General features: G+C 40.6%; 1 protein-coding gene across 4 annotated transcripts; it reads left to right on the forward strand.

Annotated features, from left to right (window-relative positions):
- Positions 1 to 5,550: 5,550 nt before the first annotated feature.
- Positions 5,551 to 13,337, forward strand: LOC109925795 (protein Wnt-8-like). 4 transcript variants are annotated; one of them, XM_048603860.1, is made up of 7 exons: positions 5,551 to 5,846; positions 9,652 to 9,797; positions 9,898 to 9,931; positions 10,440 to 10,578; positions 10,654 to 10,779; positions 10,919 to 11,061; positions 12,089 to 13,337. In XM_048603860.1, exons 1-7 carry the CDS (start codon positions 5,721 to 5,723, stop codon positions 12,641 to 12,643), a joined length of 1,269 nt encoding a protein of 422 aa, XP_048459817.1. In that variant the 5' UTR covers positions 5,551 to 5,720; the 3' UTR covers positions 12,644 to 13,337. The 4 variants fall into 4 exon arrangements, with proteins under 4 accessions (XP_048459817.1, XP_020381300.2, XP_048459819.1 ...); XM_020525711.2 differs by having other exon boundaries at positions 5,741 to 5,875; XM_048603862.1 differs by having other exon boundaries at positions 5,749 to 5,865.
- Positions 13,338 to 23,303: the final 9,966 nt, after the last annotated feature.

The following is a 23,303-nucleotide window of genomic DNA, read 5'->3' on the forward strand; positions in this document are numbered from 1 at the left end:
CTGCAACAAACAGCAAATCGGTAAGTGGGACTTCTGGTTGCTTTTGCTCCTGACCTTAGTCTGGTTCTCGGTAGCAGGCTAACATAAACAAGTAAGATGGGTAAAGGGACTACTGACACGACCAATAGAGCATTCACCTCAGGCCGAAGAAGGAGCAAATTTGTTACAGCATCATGCTACGGTAGAATGGTTGATAGCTCCTGAATTTGTCTTAAAACAAAAATATGCATTTATGCGGCATCTGTCATGTAAAGCACCTCAGAGGAATGGAATCTGACATGAAATGGTGCTGTCAATGAGAGATATTATGACAGTTCTATGAGTAAACATTTGGCTAACAAGGTAACTTTAGTGAAGAAAGTTAAAAGTGGAGACAAATGTTTAATGGTTTAGAGAGAGAATTCCAAAGCTTAGGACCTATACATCAAAGGCCCAGGATCCAGTTTTGCGTGAAGTCAGTAGTGGAAGCAGGGGAGGCTATACACATCCCCATCCCATACAACTTTAATTTCTGTTAAAGTCAAATGATAATATTAAAATTATCACGGATCAAAAAGCAACTTCTGCTCATTTCACATCTCCTCAATGTTCCTTTCCATTGCAGTGCTATTGAAATACATATCAATACCACAAAGATGCTCATCTACTCTTACTGCGGTGTGTTTTGGTACAACACAAGATCCAATATTGATTCTTTTCTTGCGTACTGATGGAATTATAATTTCTTTAGAGTCATAGAGACATATAGTACAGCACAGAAACAGACCCTTCAGTTCAACTCGTCCATGCCAACCAGATAATCTATATAAATCTCGTCCCATTTGCTAGCATTTGGCCCACATCCCTCTAAACCATTCCTATTCATAAAGCAATCCAGATGCCATTTAAATGTTGTAATCGTACCCGCCTCCACCACTACCTCTGGTAGCTCATTCTATATACACACCATCATCTACGTGAAAAAAAGTTGCCTCTTAGGTCCCTTATATGTCTTTTCCTCTCTCACCTAGCCCTCTAGTTTTGGACTCCCCCCGCCCCAGGGAAAAGACCCTGCCTATTTACCCTACCCATGCCTCTCATGGTTTTATGAACTTCTATAAGGTTACCCTTCAGCCTCTTGATGCTCCAGGGAAAATACCCCCAACCTATTCAGCCTCTTCTTACAGCTCAAACCCTCCAACCCTCCCATCCTTGTAAATCTTCTGAGCCCCTTCTAGTTTCACAACATCCTTCCTATAGGAGGGAGGCCAGAATTGCACACAATACTCCAAAAGTGCCCGGACCAATGTCCTGTACAGCCACAACATGACCTCCCAACTCCTATACTCAATGTACTGACCAACAAAGGCAAGCATACCAAATGCTATCTTCACTATCCTAACTACCTGTGACTCCATCTTCAAGGAACTATGAATCTGCACTCCAAGGTCTTTTTGTTCAGCAACACTCCCCAGAACCTTACCATCAAGTGTATAAGTACTGCTTTGATTTGCCTTTTCAAAAGGCAGCACTTCACATATATCTAAATTAAACTCCATCTGCCACTCCTCAGCCCATTGGCCTATCTGATCAAGATCCTGTTGTACTCTGAGGTAACCCCCTTCACTGTCCACTAAACCACCAATTTTAGTGTCATTTGCAAACTTACTAATCATACCTCTTATGTTCACATCCAAATCATTTATAGAAAATGGTAAAAAGCAGTGGACCCAGCACCGATCCTTGTGGCACACCCACTGGTCACAGATCTCCAGTCTGAAAACCAACCTTCCAGCACCACAATCTGTCTTCTACATTTGAGCTGGTTCTGTTTCCACATAGCTGGTTCTCCCTGTATTCCATGTGATCTAACCTTGCTAACCAGGCTACCACAAGGAACCCTGCTGAATGCCTTACCGAAATCCATGTAGATCACATCCACCATTCTGCCCTCATCAATCCTCTATGTTACTTCTTCAAAAAACTCAATCAAGTTTGTGACACACGATTTCCACGCACAAAACTATGTTCACTATCCCTAATCAGTCCTTGCCTTTCCAAATACACGTAAATACTGTCAGGATTCCCTCAAACAGCTTATTTCCCTACATTCTCTATCTTCCATATCCTTCTCCACAGTAAATACTGATGCAAAATACTCATTTAGTGTCTCCCCCATCTCCTGCAGTTCCACACATAGGTGGCCTTGCTGATCTTTAAGGGGCCCTTTTCTCTCCCTAGTTACCCTTTTGTTCTTAATGAATTTGCAGAACCCCTTCGGATTCTCCTTAACCCTATTTGCCAAAGCTATTTCATATCTCCTTTTTGCCTTCTTGATTTTCCTCTTAAGTATACTCCTACTGCCTTTATACTCTTCTAGGGATTCACTCAATCACTGCTGTCTATACCTGACATATGCTTTCTTCTTTTTCTTGACCAAAACCTCAATTTCTCAAGTCATCCGGCATTCCCTATACCTTACCAGCCTTGCTCATACACTTTAAAAACCTGATTCCCTTTTGTCTTTTTATTATTTCATCCTCCCAGTTTGTTTGGAAGCTGTTGAACTCTCCCATGATAATTACTCTATGCCTGCTATTTACCTCGAATTTGCCTAACCAGCTTTTCCTTCAATGTCCCTTGCAATGTAGTGGAAATCTTTCCTCATTTTTCAACTCAATCTTATGGATTCTGTACTTAAAATAAAAATTCAATCATGGAACATGGGTGTCACTGGATGGGACAGCATTTATTGCTCATCCCTACTTGCCTTTGAGGTGGTGATGGTGGTAGTGAGCTGCCTCGGTAGATAAGAGCACCTGTCATACACCAAACCCTATTGTCCTACTATACATATGTGGACCCATTAAAAAACAGATGTAGTCAAGACTATAATGGACAATGACATATAGGTTAAATTGGACTTTGTTTACACAGTAGAGGATGACAAAACACCAGCAGGACAAGAGAATTTAAAACTTATTCAAGTGCAACGCCAGTACTTATTTTTATTTAAATGATGTAGACAAAACAAGGTGACTTAAGATGAATAAAACAAGCAAATCCTCAGGATGATTTTTGAATATTTTGGGGTTAAAACAAAGGACGAAGAAATTGAAGATGATCAATTGATAGGAGGTCAGCTAGGTTCATTTTAAATAACGGAGCAGGCTTGAAGAGTCAAATGGCCTAATTCTATGTTCTTCATTTCCCTACATGATTGCATTTGAAATAAGTAATTCATAGGCTGTGAAATATTTTGGGGCTTGATACCATTTTAAAAGTGGCTATATGAATAAGCTCATTTTTTGTCCCCCCATTCTTAGACTACAATATTTGTTTTTGAAAATGTTGAATTTTGACAGCATGGCAATGCATCTTCCCATCACCAGGACTGAGATATAGGAGCCTGCAATTGCATGGCAAACTGTTGGTGGCCAAATTGTTCAAACCCAAGCACTCACATGAAGCAATGAGATAAACGAGTGCACGGTGATGATTGGAGAGGTAAATGCAAAGCTGAATATCAGTATATCTTTCAAAAAAACTACGGATGCTGTAAATCAAAAGCAGACAGAAATTGCTGGAAAAGTGCAGCAGGTCTGGCAGAACGTGGAGAGAAATCAGAGTAAGGTTCTGAGGAAGGGTCACTTGACCCAAAACATTAACTCCGATTTCTCTCCACTGATACAGCCAGACCTGCTGACCTTTTCCAGCAACTTCTGGTTTTGTATCAGTATATTTTCTCTGCTCTTCTTGAAATTGTTTTACACTGCGATCTTAACAGCCATTTGAGGGTGCAAACTGGGAGTCTACCATTGCATCTCCAACAGCGCACTTAAAATCAATTCAGATTATGCAGTGAATGTCTGGAATGTGGCATTGAACTAAAGCTCTCCTCCAACAGATAACTGCTACTGAACAAAGATTAACACTACGTCAGTCTATCTGTATGAATACTACATGGGCTACAAAGTAAGATGAAGAAACATCAACAATTATGGCACCCATCTCCCACCAAGCTCTAATAACTAGGCTAGACCCAGGACAGACAGGTTTCATAATGCTGGCTCGAAACTATTGCTGCTGAAATCTCATCCTCTATTAGGTCCCTTCACCAGGGATGACAGCGATCTCATCACTCCGTAAGGAACAGTACACGGCCCTCACTGCATTTAGATACAACCATTGTGGAAAACGTACTTTAGCATATATGAATTTATATGCTGGGAGCAATTTGATTGAGTACACAAAATTGAAACAAAGGGAACAAAAACAACAAACACCAAAGTTTTCCCAAGTCAGTGGCGAGCACACGCTTTTTAAACGAACGAGAAACTGAAAAAATTACCAATATCATTGATACGCAAGGTTATGAAAACTGAAAAAAAGCAAATTGTTTTAATTTGCACATAATTCTGCACATTGAGAACTATTGTTATGAATACAAATATACCAATTGACGTTATCTTACTGATGCATCTCTTGAATTTACTTAAAAGTTATTTAAATTTAATAGGTTTTTTACAAAAAAAAAGTGACAGTCCTGGGATAGATCAGTATACTTTGCGACAATTTCGATGTCCTTCTGATTGTTTTTAAAAGTTTGTGTATTTATATTTTAACAGATTTACCTGGAAGTCCAAACCCACATAATCCAGCTGGAAATACCTTCTGACGTTCAATTAATAGTCTGCTCTGCTAAAACAAAAGGCGCTGCCAATAGGACACCCGTGTTAGAACTGCCAGCTTTAAAATAGATTACAGTCCACCCTGTTGTCTTTCGATAGAGGTTCTGCTTTGAACAATGCGTGTTAACGCCGCCAGGATATAGATATTATTTTAACAGGATTAAATTAAGAGTTGGCGCGTATTTTTTCCTTAAAATATAATGCGATTCAGGAGACATTCCTGGCTTTCAAGTTCTGCGACTCGCATCAAATCTTACAGGTTTGGAGCCCTCGGGGCAACTCCAAATGGCGAGCTCCCTGTCCATATGTTGTAAACCCTCATTATCAAAGTCGCTTTTATGCTTCGCGCAGAAATACGCCAACAATACACATTGTGGGATAAATCACCTTTTTTTAAAAAAAAGAGAGTTGACAAACAATTACAGAATGTACCTTGAAAACCATACAACCCTGACCAGAAGGGTTTCCTTTCACAGCTGCTGGAACCTTATTAACTTAGTTAAAAGAGTTCAACTTTTGAAGTCAGTCACCATCTCGATTAACTGTTCTGTTAATTTAATATTTCCTTTACGTTCTGTAACAAAATTTAGATCAGGTCTTTTACATAAGCGGAATTACTTCCAAAAGGATTGAACAATATGAATGGCGATAGTACAAAACATTTGCAAAAAATTACCTAAACTCAACGTCGTGCATTTGCAGTTGATGTGCTGTTTATTTAACAAGAATGCCCCAAATTTACATCATTCTCCACGATCCATTCCGGGACAGCTTTACCAATATCCGGAAATAACCACATTTCGTACTTTCCATCCAATCTTTATATTCCGGAATAACCTACTCCTGTGGGAAAGGGAGTGTCTTGTCTTCACTCGTCTCTTGGTTCATTTTTGATTCAAGAAGAAATTTGAAAATGCCAAACATTTAGCATTTAAAACAAATAGTCTAGTATTTCTCGGATTATTTGGAGAAAACTCCTAAACTCTACGCGATAATTAAAGATTCTCCAGCTCTCAATCAGCCTCAGCACGTGGAATGTATTATATCTGAATGCGGTCCAGGTGCTGCATTACAACATGCTGTCTACTTCATAAACCTCCGGATTCAAAGGGCGTGTTCGGATATTTACTAATTCGTGAAAATACAAGGTTTTTTCCTCCACCCCGAAAGCAGACGGTAACTAATCTTTGTGCCCGTAGGTCCTCGTAAGTACGAGTTAATTTAGACGTGGTATTTTTTTTCATGATGTTTAACTAAACTTTTTTTTTAAAGTGGGGTAAAAGTTTTGTCATCCCTGTTTTGGTATATTAAGCCTTTACTGAATTATTCTATCACAGCTGAAATATGAAGATTTCATTACAAACGTATATGTAGACAATATCGTACTAAAGTTGTGAACTTGAGGAAACTTGGTCAGCTGTCAACTAATGATAGTGGTAGCCAGGCTTCTGACGATCGCCCACATCCAGCTCAATGAGATCCACTTGTTAAAGGAGGGAGTTGATGTTCAGAAGTCTTTCTACACAGTAAGAATGAGGTAGTTGAAGGTCCTACCATTGAAAAGCGAAAGGAGGTAACTAAGGTCCAGGTTGGAAAGGAAAGACCAATTAAAACCTGGCTGATGGGCTATGGAAAGCCACTCTCGAGCAGGACCTGGAGCTTATGTTGGAGAGTCGGTGAAAACAGGGCTAATGGATCAGGATGTCAGTGTTACTGCAGGTTAGTATTCAATAGAACGGTGTTTGAATCCGACATAATGGCTGGCGTCTTAAAAGATCAGAACGTAGATGGTCGTGACGGCACATTTATGCGGCGTTGTGGTTACTAAAACACTGGGAGGAAAATATCTCGAGTCCACGCGACAAGTCGCATTTACTACGCTAAGTCCCCAAACGACGGCATAATGAAGAGAATGTGTAATAATGGAACATTGCTATCTTAAAAAATCCCTCTCGATGAGGGACGCTTAGGAACCAATTGGCTCCAATGGCTTGCCAGTGTTGTACGTACTTTAGGAAACCTAGCTCTATGTAACTAAGAGGCGAAGTAGTTAACTGGGCCTTCAGTTCTAAAAAAGGGTCACTGTACCCCAAACATCTGCTTTCTCTCCACAGATGCTGCAGACCCGAGGTTTTTCCAGCAACTTAATTACAGATGCTGGAAATAAGTTCCCTTTTTGGTTAATGGGTCGTACCGACTCCTCGGAGCAAAGTGAAATGAGATTTCCAACTATGGTCTTATTTTAACCACTTTATGTTAAAATGAAGTGTGCGTCAGCAGTGGTTCGGTTGTCATTCACTTCTTCGGTTAAATGATTGTAGATTCAAGTCCCGCTCCAGAATTTAGACAGAAATAAAGCCTACAATTCCAGTAAGCTGCTGAGGGAGTGCTGCACTATATAGTGTCTCCTTTAACACGGAGATATTAAGGCTCCGATCAAAAGCAGAGGATGAAAATGAACCTTCCACATTGTGAAGAGCTAGGAAACTTCAGTCCCTTGTGTCCTGATTGTTTTAGTAAGCTACAATCAGCACTGATTTTTGTCCTTGTACATCTTTTACTGTTTCAAAGGTATCTAATTTGCAATGCGGTTTTGGGGTGTCCTGTGGTGGAAGGCGCTATATCAATGCGACTCGCTCTTGTTGACCAGCATTTGTTAGAATGCTTTTACAAACTGAAATGCGACATAAGCTCTCTACGGTGCGAAAGTGCTGTATTTGATTTCCTATGTCAGGCATTTACTGACTTTTAAATCGATATTTACCTAATGTCACGATTCCACGTGTACATTCCAGTTTATTAAAAAATCTAATGGTAATACTTCCGTCGCTTGTCCATCATTGAACATAATCGTGAATTATTCGTTAATGTAGGGACATACAAATGTGACCAGACACTAAAACCAAACCTTTTGCTGTGAGTCAGCAAAACGAACGTCAGGGGTCAATAAATCCATTGATTTCGTTGGCCTTCTAATCGACAATTTATAAAATGGCGATTTCTTTCGCACAATTTGCATTCCTCGTGGTTGCTTATCTGTACACATTACCAAAATGATATCTGGGTGACCCGTCTACTTTGCTAGAATCGTGAACTCGAAACTACTGTATCGGGGGAAATTTAGCGCTTTTTTTTCCTGTATTACCGAGTTGGCAGCAAGTTCATTAGGAGGTGCTTCTCCACGGGATGACTGAAAGCTTGTTGATAAGCTGACAGACCAGCCGGAGGCTGTACCTAAATGTTAAATGTTGTTGAAATGCTGGAATTCTGAAATAAAAACACTTGCCGGAGAATCTCAGCAAGTCTGAGCCTCTGCATGTCACTGTCGCAATATCTCATCAGATCAAATATAAATTATTGTGGTCACAACTTTAATGTGGTCATTAAGAGCAACGGCTCCCACCATTCGGCGGGATTTGTAAAAGTCTCCGCCAATTTTATGCCAGTTAGATCGTGAGATGGCTGTGAATTGTAATACTAAGATTGGTAACATTACTAATTTTCCAGAAATTCAGACTTGGTTATATTGTAAGTCTTACTTTTGTGGTTTTCAACTAGTAGTTATTCTGTACCCAGCGTGAAGTCCCATAGTGAGAGACTTTCTTAAACTAGTCTCTCGCCACTAGCGAACATTTAGATCACACTCGATTTGATAGCCTTAGAAGTGCCGCTGTTGTTGATGTAACGGAGAAAGAATTCTAACTGGTCCAAGTAGCTTATAAGCATTGCGCTTATAATCAGTGTGTCTTAGACAATATAAAACATTAATTTCTATTCGCTGCAGCACCTGCTACACAACCACAAGGAAACGAACAAGAGTAGTTTGTTCGGTCCTTCGAGACTGCTCTGCCATTCAACAGCCTCAAAAGGAATGTTCAACTAGCCATGTCCGCTTGCCTGCCTTTTCCCTGTAACCCTTGATTTTCCCCTCGCGTCGACGAATCAATTGATTTCTCTCCACCTTAAATGCACACGGACCCACGCAGCTCTGAAGAAATTCCTCCTCTTAATTTGACACCCCTTAATTCTGAGACTTGTAAGATTCGCCTACGTCCTAAACATTGTCATACAATGACTCACGATGGCCATTATTGGCAAGGCATCAAACATTTCGAACTTGTATTTTTATGGTTCCTCTTGATCACAGGGAATACCAACTATTCTGCTTTTTCTGGTGTTAATTTTTGACAGCATTGCTGACCAGGACATGTCGGAATCGTTTCATAATCGTGAGATTGTCCAAGTGCATCTTTACAATAGGATTTAGTTCTTATCCTACTAGAACCTCAGTATTTATAGGCGTGTTAGTTTAGACATTACGTCTAAATTCGCCACTGAATCTGCGATCCAGTGTTCTGAACAAGGCAGATGCGAATGGTTTGATGTATGACGTCTTTGATTTTTACATATTCCAGTTTTTAATTTTAAAGTGGTCAGTAATATGAAAGCATATTCTGCCGTGAACAGCGAGAATAAACAAAATTCCAGCATTCGTCCTTCCCTGATACTACCACTTTTGAATTCTGCCGTTCCGGTCCCGCTCGGGAGGACCTGACACACGCAATCGAAACCAGAGAAACTGCAATTCACAACTCTGCGCTCTAATCGATTTACCAGAAACAACCTGAAATAAGCCGTCCATACGATGCTAAATTAAGTGCTCCCAATTATCTTTGGGAGCAAGTAATGAACTGCCCATTATTACAACCGCAATCGTAAACAAAAGAATAACTTTTAGATAAAGTCAGTTCTTCCATAGAATTAATATTTTCAGGGGCAAATATTAGCCTCCCGACACAAGTACTAAAAGTTGTGTCGGATATGCGTAAAGTTAACTTGATCATGGAAGTCGTCGATAAATGTTAACTATTGTTTTGAAATTCAGTAGTCCTTTCTAGTCTACCATTGGTTCACGTGTCTGTTTACACTCTACCCGGCTCCGAATTGGTTAATTCACGGTTTTTTTCCGACTGCTATGCAGCTCATAAATAGTGGAACAACTTTCTCGGCCCACATGATCGAGTCCGGAGCTGTTCCAGCGAACACGGGAACCGCTGCCATGCATCTTGCCCATTTGGCCGCTTGCCTTGCGCTCGTTTACAGTAATATTACTCCAGCAGCGTTGTGGTAAGTTGATCTTTTTTCATACATCTAACACTTCTCCAACATACATTAGTGGCATATTCACTCTTCGGTACTAAAATTCTTGTTACGTTCTGTGTTACAGGTCCGTGAACAACTTTCTAATGACCGGGCCAAAGGTAAACTGAACAAAAACCGAAGTTGCTTAGAAAAGCTCAGCAGTTCTAGTAGCATCCGTGAAGAAACTCGGAGTCACCAGACCCGAAACGTTAACTTTAATTTTTCTTCGGATGTTGCCAGACCTGCTGAGCTTTTCCAGCAACTTCCGTTTTTTGTTCCTGATTTACAGCATTCGCTGTTCTTTAAGTTGACCTGATGGTTTTTTATAAGCGTATTGAAACGACAAATGTGCTGTCCTCATGCTCTGGACTTGCTTACATTAATTTCATTAATAGTTGATTTCCCAGTTACTAAAAAATCGCTAGGAACATTTTGCGAAGTTGCCCCCTCCCCAACTTTCAACAACAGCATATCGAATGTATTGGTGTAAAGAGTTTAAGTTGAAAAAGACATGAGAACATTTTGGCAACATTATGAAAACTCTAGTTTGAAGATAATAAATCTGGGCTTCGTTGATTTGTAAGTAGTAGTAGTATGCAGTTTGTGTTTTTTTTGGTAAACTGGTAGGCTTTCCTGACCTATTCCAGCAGTGTTGCTGCTGGGGCTGAATCCGGCATTGATGAATGTAAACACCAGTTTACCTGGGACCGCTGGAACTGTCCAGAGAGCGCACTGCAACTGTCAACACACAATGGTCTTCGGAGCGGTAAGAAACACCATTTCAGCCGATAGTTTCCAGGGTTCGTTTTAAGTCTGTTCACTAACTTGTACCTTTTATCAGCCACGAGAGAAACGTCCTTCGTGCATGCTATCAGTTCTGCAGGCGTCATGTACACGTTGACAAGAAACTGCAGTATGGGGAACTTCGACAACTGCGGTTGTGATGAATCCAGGAGCGGCCAGGCCGGTAGGTTGGGCAACATTTTCAGCTCTTGCTTTTGAAGGGAGCGCATTTGACGACTCTTTCATCCGTTGCAATGAGACAAAGTATTTGCTTCAAATCGATTTTGTAACCTCCTGTACTGATGCATCTGAACATCTTGCAGGTGGCCGAGGCTGGGTTTGGGGAGGATGTAGTGACAATGTTGAATTTGGAGAACGAATTTCTAAACAGTTTGTCGATGCTTTGGAGACGGGGCAGGATTCCAGAGCTGCCATGAACCTCCATAATAACGAAGCAGGGAGAAGGGCAAGTATACCGCACTGTTTGATATTATGTTGTGAACAGAATTGCAGTTATTTTGAATGTGCACAACTGAATAACTGGTAACTCTGAAACCTGGAAAGGTTTTAATTTTGCTGTTCCTCTTTGAGGGTGAGATTTATCCAATGTATTGTTTTTTGTTTGGTAATCATCACGTTTCGGAAACTTTGCATTGTCTATTGGATGCTGTATATTTAACCATATTAGTGGCTAACTATTGATGTGAAATAACACGCTTTTGGTAAAAGAAACAGGCGAAATGGAGACACAAAATGCAGCGAACGCTTAGGCTCCACTATGTACTGCCTGAATCAAGGTCTCTTTGAGAATCGGATAACTTAATCCGAAAAAAAACTTGCAGTGTTACAGGAAGGATGTGGGGGACTAGAGCTAGGTGACCTGTTTCAGGAGAGAGGAGCCTCCTTCTGAGATCTTGCCTGGATGATATCGGCTCTTGATCTCTAGGTGGGGGTGAGCTTTTTAGCTTCGCACATAAGGTAATCTGCTTGAACCAAGAATAGCCATTCCACAACGACCAGGACGCAGCCTCCCTCCAAGATCACTAGTCTGTCGAACTGCTTGACGTTCACGATACCAATTTTAGAAAATGCTGTAAATGGAAGGGCGGGGGAGGTGCTAGATGCAGAGCGAGCCAAACCAGGTCTTGGGTAAGTAACGAGTTCAGGAAATCTCTTGATCAGTAAAATCCTACCCTGGAATATTTGAGGAAATATTACGAGGCTTGTGATTTGTATTCAAACTCTTACAATTAAGAGGCGTCTAGGCACTGACAGTACTTTCGGCTCCATTAGCGCGTAATGGGGGTGGAAGTACGAAGGGGTTACTAACTGCTTAAAATGACAAGACAGTTAATATTTGTGGTTTTTTAAACAAGGATTTCTGACGGAGAATTCTAAAGTCTGATCTAGCGTGAGCACTGCTTACAGCCGCTGTGTTTGTAAATTGTTATGGGATTAATACTTTTTTATATTGTTTTGTTGATTTTTCCCAGGCTGTCCGAGAGACCATGAAGCGAACCTGCAAATGTCATGGAGTGTCGGGAAGCTGCAGTATCCAGACTTGCTGGCTCCAGTTGGCTGACTTCCGAGACGTTGGGAACTACTTGAGAGTGAAACACGAACAAGCTATAAAGATCGATTTAGAGAAGAGGCGTATGAAAGGGGGAAATAGTGCGGATAACCGTGCGGCGATCGCAGAAGCGTTCAGAGTTGTGCCGCGGACAGAACTTGTCTACCTTGAAGACTCTCCCGATTACTGCGTCCGGAACGTTACACTGGGATTGCAAGGAACAGAAGGGAGGGAATGTCTCCAAAGTGGTAAGAACCTCTCCCAGTGGGAGAGAAGGAGCTGCAGAAGGCTGTGCGGAGAGTGCGGGCTCAGGCCAGAGGAGAAGGAGACTGAGATTATCACTAGTTGCAATTGCAAATTCCACTGGTGTTGTACTGTCAGATGTGAGCAGTGCAAGCAAATCGTAACCAAACATTACTGCTCTCGGCGAGACAAGAACAGATCCTTCAAGCGTAAAAATCGGGCTCAGTATTGGTAAACCCATGAACTTCTCCAAATTTGAGATTATTTTTAAAAATTCCGCATAAGACTTCAGTAACTTTTAGTTACTCCCTCAATCACATTGTTAACTAAAAACTGTTACATTCCAGCCGTTCTTAGTCCGAAACCAGGCCATAAAGATTATTTTACTGCTCCATTAGTCGCAATATTTTAGAAACACCAGTTTTATAATTAGTTTTTGAAAGTTTTTAAAGCAGGGAGTTTTTGGATTGTATCTAGCCTAGGATTTAAAGGAATATTTCATAATCTTCATTTAGTTAACATTGAGCTGTATATTTGAATTCAGCAATTTCTTTCTATGAAAGTGGATGTGGGACTTTATTCGATACTTTTCTGCACGATTATATTTTTCTCGCGCACTTATTTTTCTATAACGTCTATTTTTGCACCAATTCAAGACGTTCGCACTGTAACGGAAACTGCACATGGACACTTCCAAGAAATTAGATAAACATAGTATCAGAAATTGCTGTGACGAATTTTTTTTCACTTCTGGACCGATTTATTAGTTTTTGAAAGCACCTCTTCGGATTTAAGGTATGGCCAGTAAGGTAATGACTGTGAATATTGTGAAACATTCCGTTTTGTTTAGTTATCTATTCTGGATATGTGCTGGGTGGAACATAGTCTAGAAAATTGGCTTGTATTTTCAATAAAGCTTTTTAAATCAATTGTTGCGAGTTTAATTTTTTTAAGCTTCACTTTCTCAAACTAAATCATTTGCACTTGAGTTTAAATTGGGCGGGTCCTACTGTAGAACTATTTTTGGCCCAATGGGGTGAAAGGCAAAATGTCATGCAATTTTTAAAAAGGCTTAAATGTACCTTTAATCCGTTAAGCACCTGTATCCCGGTTTCCTAGAACGTGCGTTTCTAAAAACAAAAGAGATTGGGCTGAAATGGATGTGACATTAGCTGTTGTTTTGACTTTTGCTGCCATTCCAATAAGAGAACGGCCAAGTAACAAGCAGCCTTTGTTCCGTTTAAAGACGGGAGGCAGAAGGACAGGACATGGAGCCCATTCCAGTGGTGTGAGATTAGTGGGAGCGCTGCCTGAGCTCCACGTGTGGGATTACGGGTCTCCCTGCTTTTCCTATCAGTATCAATGCAGCAAACGAAGACCTGGTTTTCCAGATCGTTTTCCTCCATCACCATACTCATTCTGCCACTGCCATACAGGTAACTACTGCCTATAGCCCACCTCCTGCAGCGGTGCATGGAGGTGGTAAAATGGCAAGATAACTTGTCCACATTATTCCAAATTTCAACTCCTTTCACCCAGTCTAAGACGGAAATGTTGACTGACCAAGCTATTTGAACAGAAGCTTCCTGATGTCAGTTTAAAGTCTTCACCGCGCCCCTTCTCAAAACCCATGGGAAGGAAGAGATGGAACAGTTCAGAGAATTCTATAAAGCTTCCCCCCCCCCCAACTACCCATAACTGAAGGCAGGGCCATCACTGAAGGGCAATTTAAAGTAAGTATCGCGGAGATGAATTGAAGGCTTGGCGCAGATTAGAGTGGGGGTGGGATGACACCCATGGAGCGATTATGTTACAGCTCACTAAATTAGTCCCTGAAATAAGGATTCATCTTGAATGAGTAAATTTGGTTTATAGTCCCAGGAGTTTGGAAGAATAAGGTGATATCATTGAAAAAATATTCTGAAGGGGCTTGCCAGGGCTCTTCTCCTCTTCGCGCCCCCCCCCCCCCCACACGGAAGCTACTGCACTGGCATCACTTAACGAAGTTTTATCAGGGGCCTGTGAATTTTTGGAATTCTCTACTAGTCTAGGAAACATGGATGCTCCATGATAAGATTTTTGACGATTTGGGAAGGAGAAAAAGTGCTGATTTAGCTACGATGTATTTGTACATGTGTGCAGGGCAGTATCGTGTACTCCTGCGTTTGGGATTTCCCCCGTTGACGACAAAACTAAACTTTGAAAGTGAGACATTTGACTTTTGCATCCGGATTATGCAGGTGCTGCATAGAGATGCTGTCCGAATGGGACAATTCGGGTTACAAGGTAGGAGGGGGGAGGTCAGCCAGGAATAAACAACTAGCCACAGTTTCACAGTAATCTGGCTGGGGAATACAGCAGCAGATGCATTAGACAAGCACTGCTACGGATGTGGACATCTTAAGTTCATTTTAGGAGTTAAAAAAGGCATGAAAGTTGTGAACATATAGCTCTCTCTTGCACAGTTCCTAGAGGCGAGAGAGAAGGGGTAGCTGAAGACATTTCCGATATTTAATCACCGGAAACTTTTTTTTTTCGGTACTAGCGAGAGAGGCTATGAAGTATAACTGGGCGTTCAGTTCAGAAAGGAGTGTTTTTCCGTTCAATATAACTTGTGAATGTTAAAATCCTATTGACAATAAAACTCATCATGCATATGTTCAGTTGGCGTGAGAACATAACATAAACAAGCTATTTGGTTCTATGTTGGTACTACCCCGCTTAAAGCCACCAGGTCTGCCTCCAGCATCGGCAGTTCTTATTATCTGAGGTCTGTCCACTTTTCCTTGTTCCAGCAAATAACTGGTTACAGCTTTTACATACAGTCGATGAAGGCCAAGTGACAGTAGTTGCAAAGTTTAACGTCGTTTTAAATGCACGCTCTGCCGAGTAAATCTATTTGTCTCAATGCTTTGAAATGGAAAACCGCACAAGTCATTAATTTTCATTTATTCTAAGGACTACTACTTACTCCCTTTTGAAGTTGAACAGAGAAAACGTGTTACCCTTTTCTATGGTGTAAGCTTGTTGGCAATGTAAAATTACTCGCTATAGTTAGGAGATTTTTGGCATTCGAGCACATTGAATAACCACATGGGCCCGAGATTCCAGCGCGAAACTTTACATTCGTTGCCGTTTTATTGTGTGGAGTTTCTCATTACCGCGGCTAATAATGATCTGTCAGATTTTTAAATGTGAACTTATTGGAATTTGAAACGATAATATAAGCTGCGTTGATGTTGAACGCAAAACGACCGAGATACAAATTGTATCACAACTAATGAATATTCATCTACTCCTGTCCTGAATTGCGTTCAGTCTCCAAATGGAGAAATGTCTCTAATATTTTCGAGCAATTGTGCTTTTACTTCAAAGGACGCCTGATTTTTAAATACCAGACTGAGCTGACCATTTCACTAGGTTCCTGTGACTTACACTGGCCACCCAGCCAACGAAGCTAACCCGACATCCCTAAGGAAATCAAGTTGCCAAGGCAACTCGCACTTTTAGCTTCCTTATTTCCAGCATTTACATAAGAACAGAAGAAATTGCTGATCGATCAGTTGTTGACTTTATGCTGAAAGGATTGGAGTTGATATTTAAATTGATTGGCCAAGTTATGAACACCTCACTGGTCAAAAGTCCCGAAGAGGGACCTGAAGCTTCTGGCTCAGACCGGGGTACCTACTGTGCCACAAGATCTCAAAGTTCACGGCGAATATGCTGCAAACGTAAAGCAATGGATGACTAACAGTCAATTGTGGATACATATTTCACTGTATTCTTTTCAACTTAATTAGGTTAAAATATTTGAGTTTTGACGCGGATATAAACCCTCCATCCGTATTTTGTTTTCTATCGTGCGCTTTTGGGGTTAAATGATAACCAATTCATAGTAACTATGCTATCATAAATGAAAAACTGAATCTGACGGTGCTTTTGCACGAGTTACAATGTCATCTGTTGTAAGCAAGGAATTACAAGTAAATGATCACACTCTCATTAGTTTTAGACAGCTCATAATAGGATTAAATCAAACGGACGATAATTTTGAATATACTTTGGCTTTAGTATTTCTAGGCGTGAGAAATTATTCTAGGATCCTGTTGCTGATGGCTATTGGAAGGTCCTTTTTTAAAAGGAGCTGTGTGGGTATGGATAAGGACACGATCAAATTTATCTGGAATATCTTCCATAATTGAAAAACCTGATTATGGGTATTCATAATTCTGTTAAATGGTATACCTGAAATATGAATCGGTCCTTTGTTTTTCACAGATGTTGACTTGTCTGTATTTGCAAACTTTTGGTATATCGTGCACAATGAAAATGGAGCAAGGCTCTAGAGACTTCTAGCGTCTGTGAACTTTATCTAGTGAGAAGAGAAGGAAATGATTCATTTATAAGCAGAAGTTTAGAAATCTAAAGAGAAGACCAGGCAAGAGAACAGTGTACTGATACAGGCATAGACAAATAATGTTGATCGGGAGCGTACTAGCGCAGTCCTACTATTAAAACCCATTGGGAATATTTAGTTTTAAAATTGCTCTCTATCGATGTGTGAAGTATATATAATAATATAAATAGAGGTGACAGGGTAAGTGCAGGAAGAATGTTCCCAATGACCAAGTCCAGAACCAGGAGTCCGTTTAAGGATATGGGATAGCTCATGTAGGACTGAAATGAAGAGAATTTTGTTTTCAGAGTGGTGAGCCTGTGGAATTCTCTGCCACAGAAAGCAGTTAAGGCCAGAACATCGAATCTTTTTCAAGAAAGAGTTAGATACAGTTCTTAGGGCTACAGGGAGAAATTGGGAACAGAGTTCTGAGTTAGATGATCAGCCATGATCTTATTGAATGGCAGGACAAGCTCAAAGGGCTGAATGGTTTTCTGTTTCTGTTTTATTGCTAAGAGGTTGGAGATTTTTTTTAAAAAAAAGCCTTGTTGTTATGCTGTACCTGTACACTCAGTAATACCACATCTGGAGTATTTGTAGTTTTTTTTTTTTTTTCTTTTTTTGTTCCTCATATTTAAGAAACTACATACTGGGTATTAGATAGTTCAAAAGAGATTCACTGGGCTGATTCCTGGGATGAAGGTGCTGACTGATCAAGGACAGCTAAACCGGTTAGGGCTTTTCTTCATTCAAGTTCAGAAGAATGAGGGGTGATCTCATTGAAACATAAGAGATTCCAAAGGGGTTTGATAGGATAAATGTTTCCATTAGTGTAGTAATCCCAAACTAGGGTACATAATTACAGAATAAGGGGATATTTTAAAGCTGAGATGTGAGGACATTTATTCTCTGGAGCATAATGAATGTCTGGAATTCTCTATTTTAGACAGTTGTGGAGGCTGGATCACAAAATATTTATGGAGGAGATACACATTTTTGAAATATTGACAAGTTGAGGGCTATGCTGAGCTGGCACAAAAAGAAGGGGAGAAACTAACCATAGTTAAGCAAATAAGTTAACTGTTTTTAAAAACTGCTCCCAATTGTCTGATTTAGCACATTGTTTTTCCTTTTCATTTTGATACAATGAAGATGGCTGAAAAATTTAGGGAGAAAATGAACTGAGGGCAAACTAATAAAACAGACAATAAATATAAGATGGAAGAGGCCAAGGTGAACATAGACCCCTTTACATATAAGACTGGGGAAATCATTATGGAGAATTGGGAAATGGCAGAGGAATGAGTAAATTCATTGCAACAGCCTTCACGGTACAGGACACTAGCATTCTAAAAATATTAAATAATCAAGGGGCTACAGAGTTAAGAACAATAACATTCAATGGAGTGAAAATTAAATAGGGTTAGAGGCCAATAAGTCTCCTAGATCTGATGGGCTATATCCTAGGACTTTAAAGGAAATAGCTATGTGGAAGGTGGATAAGCTGGTAGATAATCTTTCAAGAATCCTTTACATACTGGAAAAGTCCTAGAGGCTTGGAAAACTGCCTTATTTGAAAAAGTGAGATAAGAAAAGTGATAATGACAGGTCAAATAGCTTGGGAAAATGTTAGCCTCTATTATAAAGGATGTAATAGCAGAGCATTTAGACATGCATACTATAATTCAACAGATGGCAGCATGAAGGGGAGATCATTGCCTGACACACTACTTGCATTTTGTTTTGAGGTGGTAACAAGCAGGATAGCTAAATTGGAAGCAGTAAATATAGCATATTTGGATTTCCAAAAGGTGCTGAGTAAGGTACTGCATGTCAGGTTGCTTCATATACTGCACTTTGAAACAACTTAAATAGTTCAGATCCAGAAACCCTGGCCATCCAATCTATGTTGATAAACATATAAATCAACATTTGTGGGAATATTGAAAAATTCCATGAGGTATGCTCTTAACTGGCAGGTGTTTCTGGTTTCAAAGTGAAACAGAATGTAATGCAAAGCTAAATGTAGCATTAAGATGAGCCTAGTTTTAGGAATATATCTGACCATTTTTCATTCGGGTATGGTTACAATATATTCACTTTAGATTTTCCAAAATTCCAGAGCTTGATAAAATAGTAGCAGAATCAAATAACTAATTTGATAAAAATAACTTTTTTTTCATCTTATCATTGGCTGACTGCAAGAAACTGAACCTGCTGACGGTACTTTTAAAAAGGGCACTCAGATTTTCCACAACTTTATGACATATTCTGGAAGAAGTTGAGGATCCCTTCCTAAGTATATATTTGGAACAATATCCATAGTACAAATGAATTTCAAAGCAATTATAAAATCAAGAAACAGCAACATTAAATTATAATATTAGAGTGTTGTTGCTTGGTAGTTCATCCAGTGCTGTACAATCTCAGAATCAAGTTTAACATTAGACATTCCATTCTGAGTTTAAGTGCAGGCCAAGTGCATACAACCGGTGCTCTGCCGATCGTGAACAGGTGAAAAGATGTGCTGCCTGATCCAATCCCCTGTTCATTGGTGTATACATTCTTGGCATTGCATCAGCACTAAAATTCATATACCAAATTGCTCATTTGTGTGGTAAATTAAATTTTGTTAACTTGACAGCAGAATCCTGTGAGCAGAAAATACTCAGGATTGTTTGCAGCATGTGATGTGTGTTAAACTTAATAACCAATTTAAGGTTATCATTCAGACTTGCAATATGGCTCATGTATTCTTGGTAGAAGCTAAATATTCGTAGACAATGACCTCTCCTCTGCAGGAGAAAAAGATTGTGTATGCATAAATAGTCCTTAGGTACAATAATTGTCTGGTGCATTCTCCACAGTAATGCTTCAATTGGGATTGATTTGTCAACTGAAAAACACCATTTTCTCATGCTGTACAAATGACTGCATTTCATAATTTATCATGATTCTGTTACACTTTCTCACAAACCTGCCCTACCTTCATAAAGCCTGCTAAATAATAACCTATCCATATGTTAAATTATTCTAACCTTTCCAATTCTCCCAGGATAATTAGGAGGACTCAGCTTTCCCACATCTTAGTTAAACCTAAAGCATAAGCTTACATCTGTTTCTATGGCTAGATTTTCCTGGAACAGATTAATAGCCTATTCCCAGACTCTATACCCTGAAGGGAGCTGCTCCCCAACAAGCATACGTAATCAGGAGACACCCCCACTCTTACTACCTATCACTAGTATATCAGAAGGATTAACATTTTATTAATTAACCTTTTAGGCCACATTAAAAATGCTGCTTCCTTGGATATCAAGTCCAGGAGTGGAACTCAAACTCAGCTTCTGCCTTAGAGGTAGGGTGCTACCCATTGTGGCCAGGCCTCCTACTTGCAGGTTAATTGGTGTCCCTAAAAATGAGTGTCTGTTGCACCTGGAATAGCATACAACTAAGGGCAAGATATTTATGCAATTTCTGAATCTTAAGATTTTCATTGGCTTTTCATGTTTGGGCAAATGTGGTGTCTCTGAGGAGACTGGGCTGACTGATAATAAATGATATTAGTAATTGTAACTTCAGTTTATTGTATTGGTCCATGCTCTATGACTCTTATAAATAGTTGGTCTGGATGGAAATGGATTTTGTGAGCACCTGGACAATAAAATTATGAATAAATGCAAAATACTGTACATGGAGGAAATCTGAAACAAAAAGAATGATGAGAAATTCAACAGGTCTGGTAGCATCTATGGAGAAAGAAACAGCTAGTATATTGAATCTGGTATGATTCATCTTCAAAATTGAAGAGTTGCAAACTGCCACATGCAGGGCAGATGGTGCTTGCTCAGTCAATTAGTTGAGTGGTTGAGAAGTTTATGCACTCACTTCAAATTTTAACTTTGTGTATTTCTGAAGACATCTGTGTATTCAGTGGAGATCTGTATTAATTTCTCCATTTTGAACGGTTACAAGCCAGGATTTTCATGATTTGAGGGTGTTTCAAGTCTTCAGCAATGTTTTGAGTTCACCCCTAGACCAGTTCCATTGTCACTGAGACACCATGGTGATTTTTTTCAGTAGAGCAGTTGTATCATAGTCCGGTGTCAGGTGCACAAACTCTTACCCAAAATAGCTAGTTTTGAGTGATGAGTGCCTTCATGCTGTGCATATTAGCTTGGCAGATAATGCTGCTGTTGAACTGTCCTTACTTCTGTGCATTTGGATGATCTTGCAATGGCACAATTAGTGGTATTTATCTGGTGTTTTGAGCTGCCTGCCATATATTGTCTGTGAAGCATACAAGACTACTATACGAGATCATTGCTGCCAGTAACCATGATCTTAGTCTCGGTTTGAGATTCTGGTTCTCTAAGGTGTTTTTCCTTGTTAACTTTATTGGAAGTGAAGAAGAAAATCATCAACTGTAGTGCATCTGTAAAGAATGCTGGGAGCCTGAGAGGGGTGACTACTGCAGACAGCGGAGGCCTGCAGGTCAAAGCCTATGTGTACATTGATGGCATTACCGTTTTCTGCCCAGATCTGTCAGACTCATAAGCATCTGCAACAAGTCCAAATTGACTTTGGGAGCCAAGGTCAATTGAGGTAAAAGCAAGGCCATGTTCTTTAGGAACTGGGCCAACTGATCCGTTATCCCCCTTCACTGTCAGAACAGATTACCTGAAGGTGCTGGGAGTATGGTTTGAAGGGGCTGGGGTGTGTGCAAAAACTTAGGAGGAACATATGGCCAAGGTGAGGCAGAAACTAGGCTTTTGGGAGCACCACTCCCTGTCCATTGCAGCAGGTAAAAGTTTGGTCATCAGGTGTGAGGTATTCTCTCTGTTGTTGTTGTACATTGCACAGATCTGGTCCATTCCTAGAACCTGAGCCACCTACCATTTCGTCTGGAGGTATAAAACGAAATGTTTCCACAGGGACACTATATACAAAGCTCTAGATAGGCGAGGGATGAACATACCCAATACCACCCTTATTCTGATGGCCAACTTTGTGCGTGGCACCATCAAGCTGTGCGTAAACCCTTGGTAGACAAACACCAAGTGTCACTACATACTAAGGTTCTACCTGTCCTCTGTTGCGGAGGATGGGTCTGGCTCCCAGCAGTTGGACTGCTCTGTATCACCTGTTCTTCAGGGAGAAATTTGCAAAGAAAAACATCTTTGACCACAAATCCATCAGGAATTGGTCAGCCTGTAGTATCCTTGAGACACTGTGGAAAATGACAGGGTGGATCCTATCAGATTGCTCCCTGGGCAGACTGTCAAAGTAATTTGGCAGAATGTCTCATTACCAGAACTTTCCAATAAGCATGAACACATTCCTTGGGTGGTGTGAGAAGGGTACTACCTGTGAGATTCTTCATGTACACTCAGATTCTCTGTGCCACCTCAACCTGCCCTTGAAGCGGCTGCATGGGGTAGAGACTATCACACATCTCCTTATGGAATATGCCTTTGTGAAGGAAGTCTAGTGGAGTTGAAAGCTTCTCCCTTCACCACTGAACCAGGCAGCAAATTCTAGACACCCACCAACCTTTTATTGAGTAAGCTTTTCCTCATGTCCCCTCCAATCCTTATACCAATCACATTAGGTCTGTGCCCCCAGTAATTGACCTCTCCTGCCTACTCTATCAAGATCTTTCATAACAGTGTACACCTCAATTAAGTCAACCTCTCCCTTTTCTAAAGGAAACAACCCTAACCTATTCATTCTGAATAGCCACTGAACCTCTAAACAGCATCCACGCAAAGCCACTTCCCGACCCTATTCCTGTAACCCCACATTTTACCATGGCTAATCCACTTAGTCTGCGCATCTGTCGATACTACAGGATAATTTAGCATGACTGAACAACCTAAACTGGACATCTTTGGACTGTGGGAGGAAAGTGGAGCACCCAGTGGAAACCCCCACAGACACAGGGAGAATATGCAAACTCCACACAGACAGTCCCGCAGGGCTGGGATTGAACCTGGGTCCCTGGCATTGTGAGGCAGCAGTGTCAATTATTGTGCCACCATGAGACTAATTGCGTAAGACTAAAGTCTAAAGTTGTACCCCCAGTCCCCCACTTGTTGGGCTTGTTACATGCAAGATAAAAGGTAATCTAGAATGCAGTTCAAGTATTTTGTGCCCTCTGTACTTTCGCTCTGTTCATATTCCAATTCATATTAGGGTAGTTGAAGGGCCCATGTAAAGCAGAGCCACCCATGCTCTGACTGCACTCCTCAGAAGAAGCAACAGCCTCTGTATTGTCCAAAATAAAAAAAACAACAATTAGCAAGTGGGACTCCAGGGGACTCCTGCACTACCTGTCGTGTTCTCTTGTTCTACTTGGCAGTCACCCATTACCTTGCTCATTCCAAGCTCCTAACCTTTGGTGCGTCCACCTCTCTGAACCTCTCATACTGTCCACATAGCCACAGTCTCGTGGATGCACCACAGTGACTGCAGTCACCAATCAAGCTCTGAAACATGC

The sequence above is a fragment of the Rhincodon typus genome, chromosome 12 (genome assembly GCF_021869965.1).
Source record: "Rhincodon typus isolate 14 chromosome 12, sRhiTyp1.1, whole genome shotgun sequence".
Classification (NCBI taxonomy): Eukaryota; Metazoa; Chordata; class Chondrichthyes; order Orectolobiformes; family Rhincodontidae; genus Rhincodon; species Rhincodon typus.